General features: G+C 41.8%; 1 protein-coding gene across 1 annotated transcript in view; it reads left to right on the forward strand.

Annotated features, from left to right (window-relative positions):
• Positions 1-2,522: 2,522 nt before the first annotated feature.
• galnt2 (UDP-N-acetyl-alpha-D-galactosamine:polypeptide N-acetylgalactosaminyltransferase 2) overlaps positions 2,523-12,171 on the forward strand; it is a 55,826-nt gene continuing 46,177 nt past the window's right edge. The window contains exon 1 of the mRNA XM_044179423.1: positions 2,523-3,072. Coding sequence (XP_044035358.1) covers positions 2,977-3,072 — 96 coding nt within the window. The 5' untranslated portion in view covers positions 2,523-2,976. The remainder of the gene's footprint in view (positions 3,073-12,171) is intronic.

A 12,171-nucleotide genomic window follows, 5' to 3' on the forward strand; every position in this document is an offset into this window, starting at 1 on the left:
CTACAGCAGTTCTCAGAAATGTTTTGTTCTGATTCACCTGTCCCCCTGTTGGTTCCTTAAAAACTCTGTAGGACTGAGCTGTGAAGACTGAACGGGTCTGTGGTCTCTCACTCTCCTTCTTTGCCAGTTTCTGCAGAAACCGGAGGCTTGTTTTAGGGTTTAGTCACCAGGTTTTGCAAAATTGACCAAATAGTGTAAAGCAGTAGTGCTCACACAATTTCCAGTGATATGTGACATTTTGTGAATGTGTGAAATGTGTGTTCAGTTGCATTAATTGTAAGAATGTTTTAGTACTACAAAACTGTCCAATGCATAAACATCACCAGGTTGGAGGTACCATAAGGAAAATGCATCAGTACGCCCCGATCTGTGCAATAGTCATTTAAAACAATGAAGCCAGAGCGGATATATATCTAAACATATATGGAAAAACATATAACAAACTGACTTGTGAATCTAGCGATGCTGGATGAAGGTGAAACTAATAGTAAAAGTAACTGACTTGCTGAGTAGTTTGTTTCCAGTACCTCAGTGAAAACTGAAGAACTGATAGATCTGTGCTATAATAACTATGCTGGACCGGGTAACTTTGTCTCCAGCAAAGCAGCCCCAGATCATACAGTGTAACACGCACGCTCTCTGAATCTGACAAACTGACGTATTTCATGTTACAGACCTAATGAAAAAACCCTTGTTTCCTTGGAAGCAGTTTTTTCCAGTTAGGCAACTCCCAGTTAGGCACAATCCTCCCTGCTCAGCAAATGTTGAAACACCTGCATGTTAAGTGGATGGACTTGTATTTCACTGGCACTTCATCATAGGTTTTTAAGACTTGATTAATTCTTTAAATCCGAGGCCTCCTGCTTGACGGCTTTCTCAGACCATGTGATCGTCTGCCACAGCGGTTTTCTTTTTGCTGAGTGTATTTAGCAGTTTTCCTTTCTTTTAAAGAATAACAAACGTGTGCTTCATATTTATATAGTGATAGCACACCCACCCACAATAGATAAAGGAGAAAATAAATCAAAGACACTTCAATGGGCAGGATATTTGAGGATACCTGTGACTTCACTTACTCAGCTGGTATGTATTTGTTGTCCTTCTGTTGAAATTAGATCAATAAGGTATTTTTTTGCACTTCTAAAGCAGATGTTGAAATGTTCCCTCCCCATAGTTTGACTGATGTTTCAACGACCACTTAATTAAAATGTACCAGATTTATGTTTTAATCTAAAAGCCGAAGCTGACTGCAGTTTGCTTGTGATTATGTCCTTGTATAGTACTATTATTATGCGATGAAAGATGGTAATGAAATACAAGCATGTTAATCTTATTTAGAGTAACTCTTGACAGGTACTACATAAGTTAAGATGGCCGACAAGCTCATAGCCAAGAGATTGCCTTTCCTCTCTATTTCTGGAAGAGGTCTTGAAAGCCAAACTGACCTTCTTTAGGCGTAATTTGAGACCCTCGTAACAGTTATTCAGGACATCCGAGGCAAAGGGCAAAAGATAAAAACCTCTTTTACCTCTGCGCTGCCAAACTTGCACAACATCTGTTTTCTCTGCTTTTTACTCGTCCACCTCTCTGTCTCTCCAGCTTCAGTTTGACTGCCATCCATCCATGCCCTAACACTACTGTAGGTAACATAAACACACTGAGTCCCTCTTCAGACCACCGCAGCGGGAGCAGCAATGAATAAGTGTGTGTGTGTGTGTGTGTGTGTGTGTGTGTGTGTGTGTGTGTGTGTGTGTGTAATACTACTGGGACAACTCTGTGGAGACACAGCACAAAGTGTGTATTGATAGTATTTTTTCTTGGACTGTGGGGCATTTTGCTCTCCAGTCAAAATCACATTTTGTCACCATTAAAATGAAAACTGTCAGAGGCAGATTGAACCACGCTGAACATGAACATGAACTAGACCTGAGTGCCACAGACTGTTGAAAAATCTATTTGAAGTGTGCTTTTAAGCGGTTTAACAATGTCAGATTGACTTGCTCCAAAATGTCTCATTGAACATTTAGATTTTCAAAAATGACCCATCAACTTCAGGATAAGGTGACACTTAATGCTTCCTTTTCCTTGTATCTGAAAGTTACTGGATTTTATGGAAACGCATTTCTGCTGCTTTAAAGGCCTCGAACTTCTTTTTATTTCAATCAGCTTCTTATGAGAAATGAGGACCTACATAGACACACTTTTCTGCCAAAGTTAGAGCTGTTTTGCTTATTTGATCTGAGACATTTCCTTTTATTATTATTTATTTATTGTTGAGTCAGTGCTCTTCTCAGTGGTTTGGAGTAGAGACCAAAGGAAGAAATGAATAAAGGAAGGAATTAAGGAACAAAGGGAGGAAGGAAAGGACCAAGGGGGAGGAATAAAGGGAGGAAGGAAGGGAAGAAAAGAAATGAGAAAAGGAGATAATACTGATAATCTTAAACCAGGTTCAGGTTGTGTCTCTACCTTTAGACTGGTTCAGAACCAGAGAAAATAAAAAGAGCTTTTGTTTTCTCCCGTTTAACCCGGTTTAAAGTGTCTCTCGCGCCCCTAGCGTCTCCTCAGAGCACCTGCAGCTCCGCACCAGAAGGAACTCATAGACTGATTGTCACAGATCCTCTCCCACAGCTCCCAGAGCCACATTACTGACATTTTACAACAATCATTTCCTACAGGCACTGTCCCCACCCTCTTTACTCGGCTTTAGCACGGAACCGCACGGCACGGCTCGACTCGCTGCCAGCCCCGGCCCTCCTCCAGCGCTTGATTGGATTAGAGTCGGCTAGCCTTTGCACTCTAACCCCGCTGATGCTGGCTGGCTGCTTCCTGCTCTCTCCACTCCCCCTGACCGACTGACGAAGCCTGCCGAAGCCGCACGGCGGAGCGCCCTGCACGGACACAGCCGACCGGGACGAGCCGCTACAGCCAGAGCAGAGCCGCGAAACACAAGCAGGAGGACGAAAAAACGAGGCAGCCATGCGGAGGAAATCGAGGATATTGTTATGTTTTGCCGTGCTGTGGGTGCTGGGGATAGCCTACTACTTCTATTCGGGGACAGCGTTGAGTCGAAAGGTAGGATTTCCGTTCCTCGACTGCTTTTTCTGGCTACACGGTCCGTCTCGGTGTCCGTGTGGATGTTTTCTTCCTGGACAAAGCGAAGATGGAGCGGTGTGATTTGGCGCTGCTGTGCCTCTCTTCTGCTCTTCGTGGGCTCGGTTTTGCGGCTGCAGCGATGCTGTCAGGAATGTGATAAAGGGCCTGCTAGTATCAGTGGGCAGGCATTGATTTGGTGGAGATGAGTGTGGACAAGGGCAGCAGGGTAGCGGGGCTGGCCAGTCGGCGTGCACAGATCTCCCGCTGTGCCGGTGACAGTGGGCGCGGAGCACGTCCTCACCGGGCTGCCTGTTAACCACCAGCCTGTTAACGTGGCGGCGCCGGTTAATAAAGGTGAAAACATGCAGATTATTAATATTATCCTGCTGGCCTGGCTCACAGGGCCGGGTGGGGAGGGGGGTCGCCTATAGAGCACGTCAGCACAAGCTGCTGCTGCTGCTCCGAGAAATGAGCAGAGATCAGGAAGTTTGCAGATCAACGCCGGGGTAAATCACTGACACGACATGCTGTCAGGATGTGATATTTTTTGTTAAAGGCGGCTTTAAACATTGATTTATTTTTTTCTACTGTGGGAACAATTTAGATTCAGTTTACCTTGACTGCTGTGGTGTCCAGATTTTCTGTCTGCTGATGCCCCTGCTGTGTGAAAACATTTCAGCATACACTCAGATGCCGGATTTTTAGGTACACCAATCTGTAACTTAGTCAGTAACAGTCTACAACACCCCTGCTACAGATCCTCATACAACTTACAATGTTCAGTTTCTGTTGAGTTCTAAGATTCAACTTTATGTTTCTGATATTTTTCCTGCCCCATTTATATAGCCTAGTCTTTTCTCAAGCATAAAATGCCAAACATTTTACGGTTCCAACTTGCTAAATTTGAAAATTCAAATCAGAATCTGTTTTTCCTTTCTATTAAATAATAACTGGATATCTTTTTTGGACTGCTGTTCGGACAAAATGAGACATATGAAGGCGGACTCTAGGAAATTGTGACGAGCATTTTTCACTATTTTCTGATGTTTTAGAGACCAAACGATTAATCGAGAAATGACCTTGCAGATTAATCGATAATGAAAATAATTGTTAGTTGCAGACCTATTAGTAACACCTCTCAGTATAACTCAGTTCAACAGCAGCACAAACTGCATCCTCCAGAATGACCATACAGTTGAATCAACACCTCTCTAAAACAGTTTCTACAAAAACTGAACATTACAACCTTCATGAGGGAGGATTTACTGCAGGACTGTTGTATTAGACTGCATTAGTTTTAACTAGGTGTGCCTGATAAATCTGCAACTGTGTGCAAGTCATTTCTTTATGCTGAAACAGCATTTATCAGTTTACTTTTACATCTGTGTAGTTGGTTTACAGCTACTTAAACTCATGGGCCTTTATGGGCACACTACAGGACTCTGGAAACATCAGTAGTAGCTGGTAAGATTGACTTTGCGTATGTGGAGGCATGGATTCCATTCATGATATACCAGGCCTGTGCATGCAATAGTATGTCATGTGTGAAATGTAAGTTAAATATCCTCCAGGTGTTCACATGTAGAAGAAAGCATGTTACCATTGTACACACATCTATATTCTGTGTGTGTGTGTTTGAGGGAGAGCGACTGAGCACAGTTACTTTTTTGTGTTATTCAGTTTGTGCTAACCGTGTGTGTGTGTGCCTGCGCTAATGTAGGCCAGTGTATCCTGCTGTGTGTATGTATGAAGCGCTCTGCGTGGGTGGTTGTGTGCACAGTACACTGCATCTATTACCCCTCTGGATTTGGTTGTGTGTGTGTGTCTCTGTGTGTGTGTGTGTGTGTGTGTGAATGTCCTGTGTGTATTCCACCTGTCTCTTGTCTTGTCCTATCTGTCTCTCTGTGTTTACTTTGCTCCAGTCAACCAGAGCGGCCCTTTTACTTTTCCATTAGGCTGATAGCGCTCTCTCTCTCTCTCTCTCTCTCTCTGTGGGTGTATATTTGTGGTTGTTAAGGGGGTCAAAATGACACTCCACAATAAGCAACTTTCTCTGGAGTTGGATTGCACGCAGCATTAACATGGAGCCTGGATGATCAGCTGCACCTGGCTGGTATCTTTACACAGTGGGAGATTTAATCTGTTTAAACAAAGGTGGCGCTGCACAGGTAAAGTGTAGTTTTCTATCACGTCTTCCTCCCCTTTGAAAGAGTTGAGGTATTTACTAACTTCTCATTGCTGTCATGAAACAAACTTTGTAGCTGTAGTTGAGTGAATTTTTCAAAAGCACTCGAGGCTTACACAAAGGCTTTTCCGAAATGGACAAAATTTTCTGGACCGAGGGCCCATGAAACGAAATTACAACCAAACTTGCTGGTGATTGATGCATCTCTTAAATGTATCGTTAATTTAACATTTTGAGTTTGTAGCTAGTTGTATTGGTGCTCTTTAGAGCTGCGATTATTTTCATTATCGATTCATCTGCGTTATGTTTTTCAATTAATTGTTTAGCCTGTAAAATGTCTGTTTTTTGGGAAAAAATGCTCATTTTGAGTTTCCAGAGCACAACGTCTTATCTTTAAAATTGCTTGTTTTGTCTGACTGACTGTCCAAAACCCAAAGATATTAAAAATACAATGTTATAAGACAAAGGGAAAAAAGCAAATTTTCATATCTGAGAAGCTGGAACTGAAAAATGTTTAGAGTATTTTTTAATAAATTACTTAAATGATTAGGCGATTATAATAATTCATTTTCTGTCCATCGACTAATCGCTTAATCGTTTTAGTACTAGTGCCCTGGCCATCAACTCCTAATAATGTCATTAAAAAGTTCCTTAGTGGTTTCCTACTGTTCCTTTACTCTTTCATCTTTTTTCTTCTCTTGACAACAGATAGGTGAATTGGAGAGGTTGTGAATTTAATTACGTAAGAATGTTGGAAGGTGTCCAAATATGGACAAATGCTCCTCCTTGGGAGTTAAGTGGGATTCACAAGTTTGCACGTTCATTCATTAGTCAGACTTGAGATGATGGCGACCAGGGTGCAGGGTGTCTGGAGAGTGTTTAGCGGTGCAGAGAAAATCTCCAAGCAACTTGTGTCAATTATGCTACAAAAACAGAGGTTATTTATATGCAGCACACGCTTCAGCCAGGTCTCCCTCATCCCCTTCTTACTGTTCACAGATAGCGCCTGTGTCCAATATTACACCTCACTTGTTGTTGTGTCATCACTGCTTGCAAGCACTGTGGTGAATTCAGAGGCCAGCAGCTCTGTGCCTGCCAGCCTGAGCAGGACTAGCACTATCACGGCAGCTAAATCAAATGCCCACTTCTGAATAATCTGAAGGACAGCCTCTGCCTGCCAGAGGAATTAGTTCAACAGGCTTCCCCAGCTCTGTCATACACCCATGATACTGTGACTTTTAAGATCAAAGCGCTCACCAAACCGCAGTTCTGCTATTATCAGTTCAAAAGTATCCTATTTGGGAAAGTGCCCCTCTTGTTGGAGTCTGTATGCCAATTTAAAGACACTTTTTGAACACAGTATCAGTGCCTGGAAGCCGTTAACAGTGTCCTGTACAAAAATGAACGTTGCCATTTCTGACAAATTCCTAGTCTTTTTGGTCTGGCGGAAAAACAACAACAAAAAAGTAATGAAATGTCACCATGTGTCTCTAGAGGTCAAGGTCATTTTGAGCTGCGTCACAGGGAAAGTTTGTTTTTCTTTTATTAGTGCGCACAGTGATACTGAGTGTTCTTGAGCATTTCTAAGGTTGGCTGGCTGAATGGCACCGATGTACAGTGTAAAATGAGAGGACATGAGCTGAGACTGAGATTTTGGTGGTTCTAAAACTGAGGAAGATTGGATGAGTTCAATCATTCACATTGTAATTTATGTAAAATCATAGAACTATAGAGAATGTAGAAATATGTTGTCATGCTTAATCTTTGCAACAAAGGCTGATGGTTTCTTATAAAACCATTAACATTATCTGCCTCTTGGCAGTTTTCTGATACATGTGAAAAATGTTTTCCTGTAGCATGTAGTTGATGGATTGAAAGTGAAGTTTCTTCCTTCTCCCATATGACGGGAAACTTTGCAAGACACCCAGCAGCGAGACTCGGTACAAACCTGTCTGTAAGTGCATTGTTGTACCAGGCAGGATCATGTTGAAAACATGAGCCTGCTGGCCCACCAGGATGCCCCATTAAAGTCTTCTCGTTGAACAGACCTCAGAGGGTTTTCCCTGCCAGCTCTTGAGAAACCAACATCCCACTGTTGAGTCTACTTTCCTGCTAATCAACGATGTGAGAGCGGAGCTAAATGGCAGATAGAGGAGGGTGGCACCAAAGCACAGGAAAAACCAGCAAACACAGACTTTATTAAGAAAGTTCAGCTTTTTGAGTAAAGCTGCAGACAGACAGTAATTGGATTTTTATCAAAGTGGTAAATAGTGTGGTTTTTTTTCTTCCCCCAAGATGAGGTGTGTGGCATGTACTCAAGATTTAACATTCACGTCAACCCTGTGTCACATGTCTCTCTTACAAAAATGTACATCTGCACAAATGTAATAATGTCCTTAAATTACTGTCAACTGTGTTTACTTTGACAAAGAATAGCGGCAGGGGGAAGAATGACTGCAAGAACAAATCAGACACATGTGGTAAACACAGTCATGCCAGATTGATTCATGCGCACATTGTCCGTGTAGCGTTGAGTTGCAAGTATTTCTCAGTGTGTTGTGATTAGTCAGAGTCACACTGTCAGTAAAGGTGGTGATGTTGCATTATTGGTGTCGATTAGAGTGTGTTATTTAGTGGGTAGTACACAGAACGAGGTGGCTGCTGGCCACTGCTCCTCAACACAGGAGTAAGACACAACGCAACGCAAGAAATCCTGTCCTTCAAGATCTAGGTTGGTGACTTATCATCTAATATAAAGCCTGTGGCCAGAAACTTAGGCATGATTTTTGACAGTGACCTGACTTTCGAGGAGCAGGTAAAGTGAGTTGTGCAGTCCTGCTTCGTTGATTTTTATCTCATGCTGATTTAGAGAGGGTCATTTGTGCTTTTATTTCATCTCGTCTAGACTATTGCAACTCTCTATACCTGCCTCAGTCAAAAATCTATCTCCCGTCTCCCGCTTGTTCAGAATGCTGCAGCTCGAATTTTAACTGGCACTAAACGTAGAGACCATATTACCCCAGTATTAGCACATCTGCGCTGGCTACCAATAAAGTTTAGAATTGATTTTTAGATCTACTGTTTGTATTTAGAGCACAGAAAGGTCTAGCCCCTAGTTATATTGCTGACCTTTTTCCTCTCCTTTGAGCCGGAAGGCAGCCTGAGATCCTCGGCCAAGGCCCTTTTTGGCTGTTCCACAGTCCAGACTCCAAACTAAAGGTGACTGCTTTCTCTATTAGGGCGCCTGGACTTTGGAATGATCTGCCTGAGGAAATTAGGCTAGCAAAATCAGTTTCATCTTTTAAATCCCTTCTAAAAACACACTTATGTAAACTGACTTTTATGTGAACTTGCATGTATGGTTTTTGATCTGTTCTTAATAGTAACTCTGTTTGTTTGTGTATTTTAACTATCTGTTTACCTCATATTACCTTTATTTTTATTCTGTATTGCTACTGCTTTGGATTTTACTGTATGTAAAGCACTTTGTAAACTGTGCTAAAAAGTGCTATACAAATAAAGTTGTTATCATTATTATCATTGTCAGCTCTCACACACGCTCAGCAGTGAATCTATAATCTTTACAGTCAAGTCTTTACTGTATATGCATGCTCATGCACGCACACACACTGATTATGTGTGATAAGAGTTCCTGCTGTTGTGTAACTACAGCACAATCATCTAGCTAAGAGACCTGTGGCTTCAAAACCACTTGAGGCCTCAGCAGTTCAATATGTTTACAATGCCAGAATACAATGTAATTTCAGCCAGTGAGCAGATCCATTATTGCAAACTAACTAAATGCAGTTCCAAGAGCAAACACTGAATCGATAAAAAGCTAAAAATTAAGCTGGGGATCCTTGGGTGCTGAATCCTTCTCAGATATACAGTTTTTGTTTTAAGTATTGACTGTGTGTGTGTGTGTGTGTGCGTGTGTTTCTTTTAAGTAATGAACACTTCTGACATATGCTCGACTGATTCAGAGTGTAAATAGAGATAGCAAAGAAGGAGCTGAGCTGTGTCACTGTTGTTTTTAAGGATTTATTTTCTGAAGGTATCGTTAAATAAAAACCAAGAAACTGCGTCATAGTCGCGTTACCGGCTACTGTCAGTATCCACAGCGGATGTGAGAAGAATCCTGCTGAGAGTGAAGATCACTGGTACCAACCCTACCGAGCATCAGTGCTATTGGTGAGGTGAGGTGCCTGCGCAGAGCCCAAAGGATACTAAAGGACAGTACCCACCAAGCCACAGCCTGTTCACCCTGCTGCCGTCTGGAAAAAGAAACAGAAGTATTCACTGTCGTACCACCAGACTACAGAGCAGCTTCTTTCCTCAGGCTGTGAGACTGCTAAATTCATCCTCAGCACTCCACCATGTAAAATTGTTTTCATTTCTACTTCTATGACTTATTAGTTATTCAATGATCTACTGTAGATATAATTTTTTTGAGTAGCATAAAGGGAACTACAAAACAAAATGTCATTACACAACCCTGTGGTGTATGATCAATAAATCTGTCTTGTATCAGAGTTACACAACTTCATAGCTGGAGTCCCAGGAGAGAGAGTGTAAGGAATGGATTAGCCTGTGTGTGTATCTGCTCTAAGTGAGATGCAGTTGTTAGCATGCTTTGCTAACGACCTGTAGTAGCAACTTAGCGTTACTTTCAAGGCCAAAGAACATTTCATACTACATTATTTTGTGGGGTTTTAGGATGCGTTAAAAAATCCTAGCACATCCACTGTCAGTGTAGTATTTTGCCCACTGTGTGGAAGCTGGTCCTGGATGCTATATCAGAGTGTAGGCTAACGTTAGCCGCTCTGTCCTGCTCTTTATTGGGTTTAGGGAGGTTTACACTCATTATTTAAAAATTAATTATATCAATCAATAAAGCATAAATCTAATCTTTTGTCTTGCTTGTCCAAGTATGTAAGCTAAGCAGCTCCTTTATTTCCATGACCTCCACATGGATCTTCAGCTGGTGAGGTAGTTTTGCCTGGGACATGCAGCTTTAGCCTCAGTCTTTTAGCACAGTATCACATGTTTAGACTTCAGTGCCATTTAAGACCCTTTTACAGGATTCTTGTTTAATACAAGTCAGCTGGAAACAATAAAGTCAGCTGGAGACGACAGTTTCAACCAATCATGAAGCTAACATTAGCTTAATTAGCTAGCTAGCTGCAGCTGATAAAGTACATCTGGAATCAATGACCCATTGTTCCTAAAAGTACTAATCAGTTTGAGTGGTAAATCTTCCACCGTTGTCACTGTAAACTGCATTATGTGCCACGCGAGAACAGAAATCTCAGCAAAGCACAGTAACTCAGGGGGGCGGGGCTTAGCAAATTGTCAAACCACGTACTGTAATTTAACCCCAGCAAAAAGGACAAAGAAAGTTGATGGGGTTGATGATGGAAAGATGAAGAAAATAGGATGAGACACGGGAAAATGTGGTAGAACTGGATCCAAAACAGGAGAATGGAGGGTTGTGTCGGGTTTGATAGGTTTTATTTCCACCAGTCAGAAGGAGTTAGTCCTGACCTGGCAGCCCTGAAACCCAATGACTGACTGGCTGCGGTGAACAGACAGACAGCTGTGTAGATACCAGGAGGTAAAGACTGAGACACCGCCAACAAATAGTGTAGTTAATAGCACCCTAAAGGTAGGCGTTTAAAAGAGCAGTTTATGTCTGTAGATATAAAACTGTCATTCTTCTGCTAGCTGATAGTGTCACTACATCCCGATCTGAGGCACAAGAACTGCTGTTTTCTTCATTTTATTCTATCTTTCTTTGTATCCAGCCCTCTTGGTCTTGGTAGGCTCCTTGTGGTTAAACACATGTTGGATCTGTGAGCGTGCACAAAACTGGATTATTTTCTTCTTATGATTTTCTTCCCTGGCAGACGACGAGCATTCATGGAAAAGTTGAAAGGGATGAGGATATCCATTGTTGATGGGACCAGCGCTGAGACGAGAGCTTTTCAAAGATCTGTTTTTTATTCAAACATCAAGAGAAAATAGAGCAACCCTCTTTTATTCAATTTGTCATTGAGAGGCAAACTATTGTAGCTGCTTCACAACGTTGACGTCTTCAGAGCTTCACAGTGAAGCGAACAGAGAGGTCAGCAGTAATCTGTGTTCCTGTTAACGGCCTAAACTATTCAAATAGGTCTGATAGGAAGCACAGGTGGATGTGATGTTTTCCATGTGCCCTTTTTGTGGGAAGGACATTCAAATCACTAAATAAGTGACACATATTACACGTCTAATTGCAACAACCACCCATGAAATTTTGTTGGCACACCTCCAGTCACTGCTACTGGACTGTGTAATGCTTTAATGGAAATGGTGCTCTCTGTTTTGTGTGTGACTGGAGTTATGAAAAGGATGTGCATAATTTAATTTTAATAAATGATCAGAAAATACAGAAAAATATCTCTATAAATGCAAGATTTTTGCTGTTTCTCTTTTGATGTAGCTGCACTTGCAAACCAAATGAATTGAAATGTCATTATCAGGATTCACTTGAATATTATTTTGATATTCAACCACCTGAAGGACAAAGTGCTGCACTTACATTATACCAGATGACCGAGAAGCTGTGTGAGGTGGCTCTACCTTTTGTGTGTGTGTGCTATGATCTGAAATTACTTGATCTGTTTATCTTGTATCTGGTCTGTAGAGAATATTAATGCTCGACTGTTTTTTTAAAGGATACAACATCTCTGTCTGGATCTTCCATCTGCCCCACTGTCAGCTGTTTGTTTGCTGACTTACAAAACAAACATAACTCACAGCAGATTGAGGTAGCCTACATGCAAACAGGCATCTTGGCCACCCTCCTCCTCCAACATTCACAGATGTGTGTGAATCTGTCACATTTGGGTCAT

Source organism: Siniperca chuatsi, linkage group LG1 (genome assembly GCF_020085105.1).
Source record: "Siniperca chuatsi isolate FFG_IHB_CAS linkage group LG1, ASM2008510v1, whole genome shotgun sequence".
NCBI lineage: Eukaryota > Metazoa > Chordata > Actinopteri > Centrarchiformes > Sinipercidae > Siniperca > Siniperca chuatsi.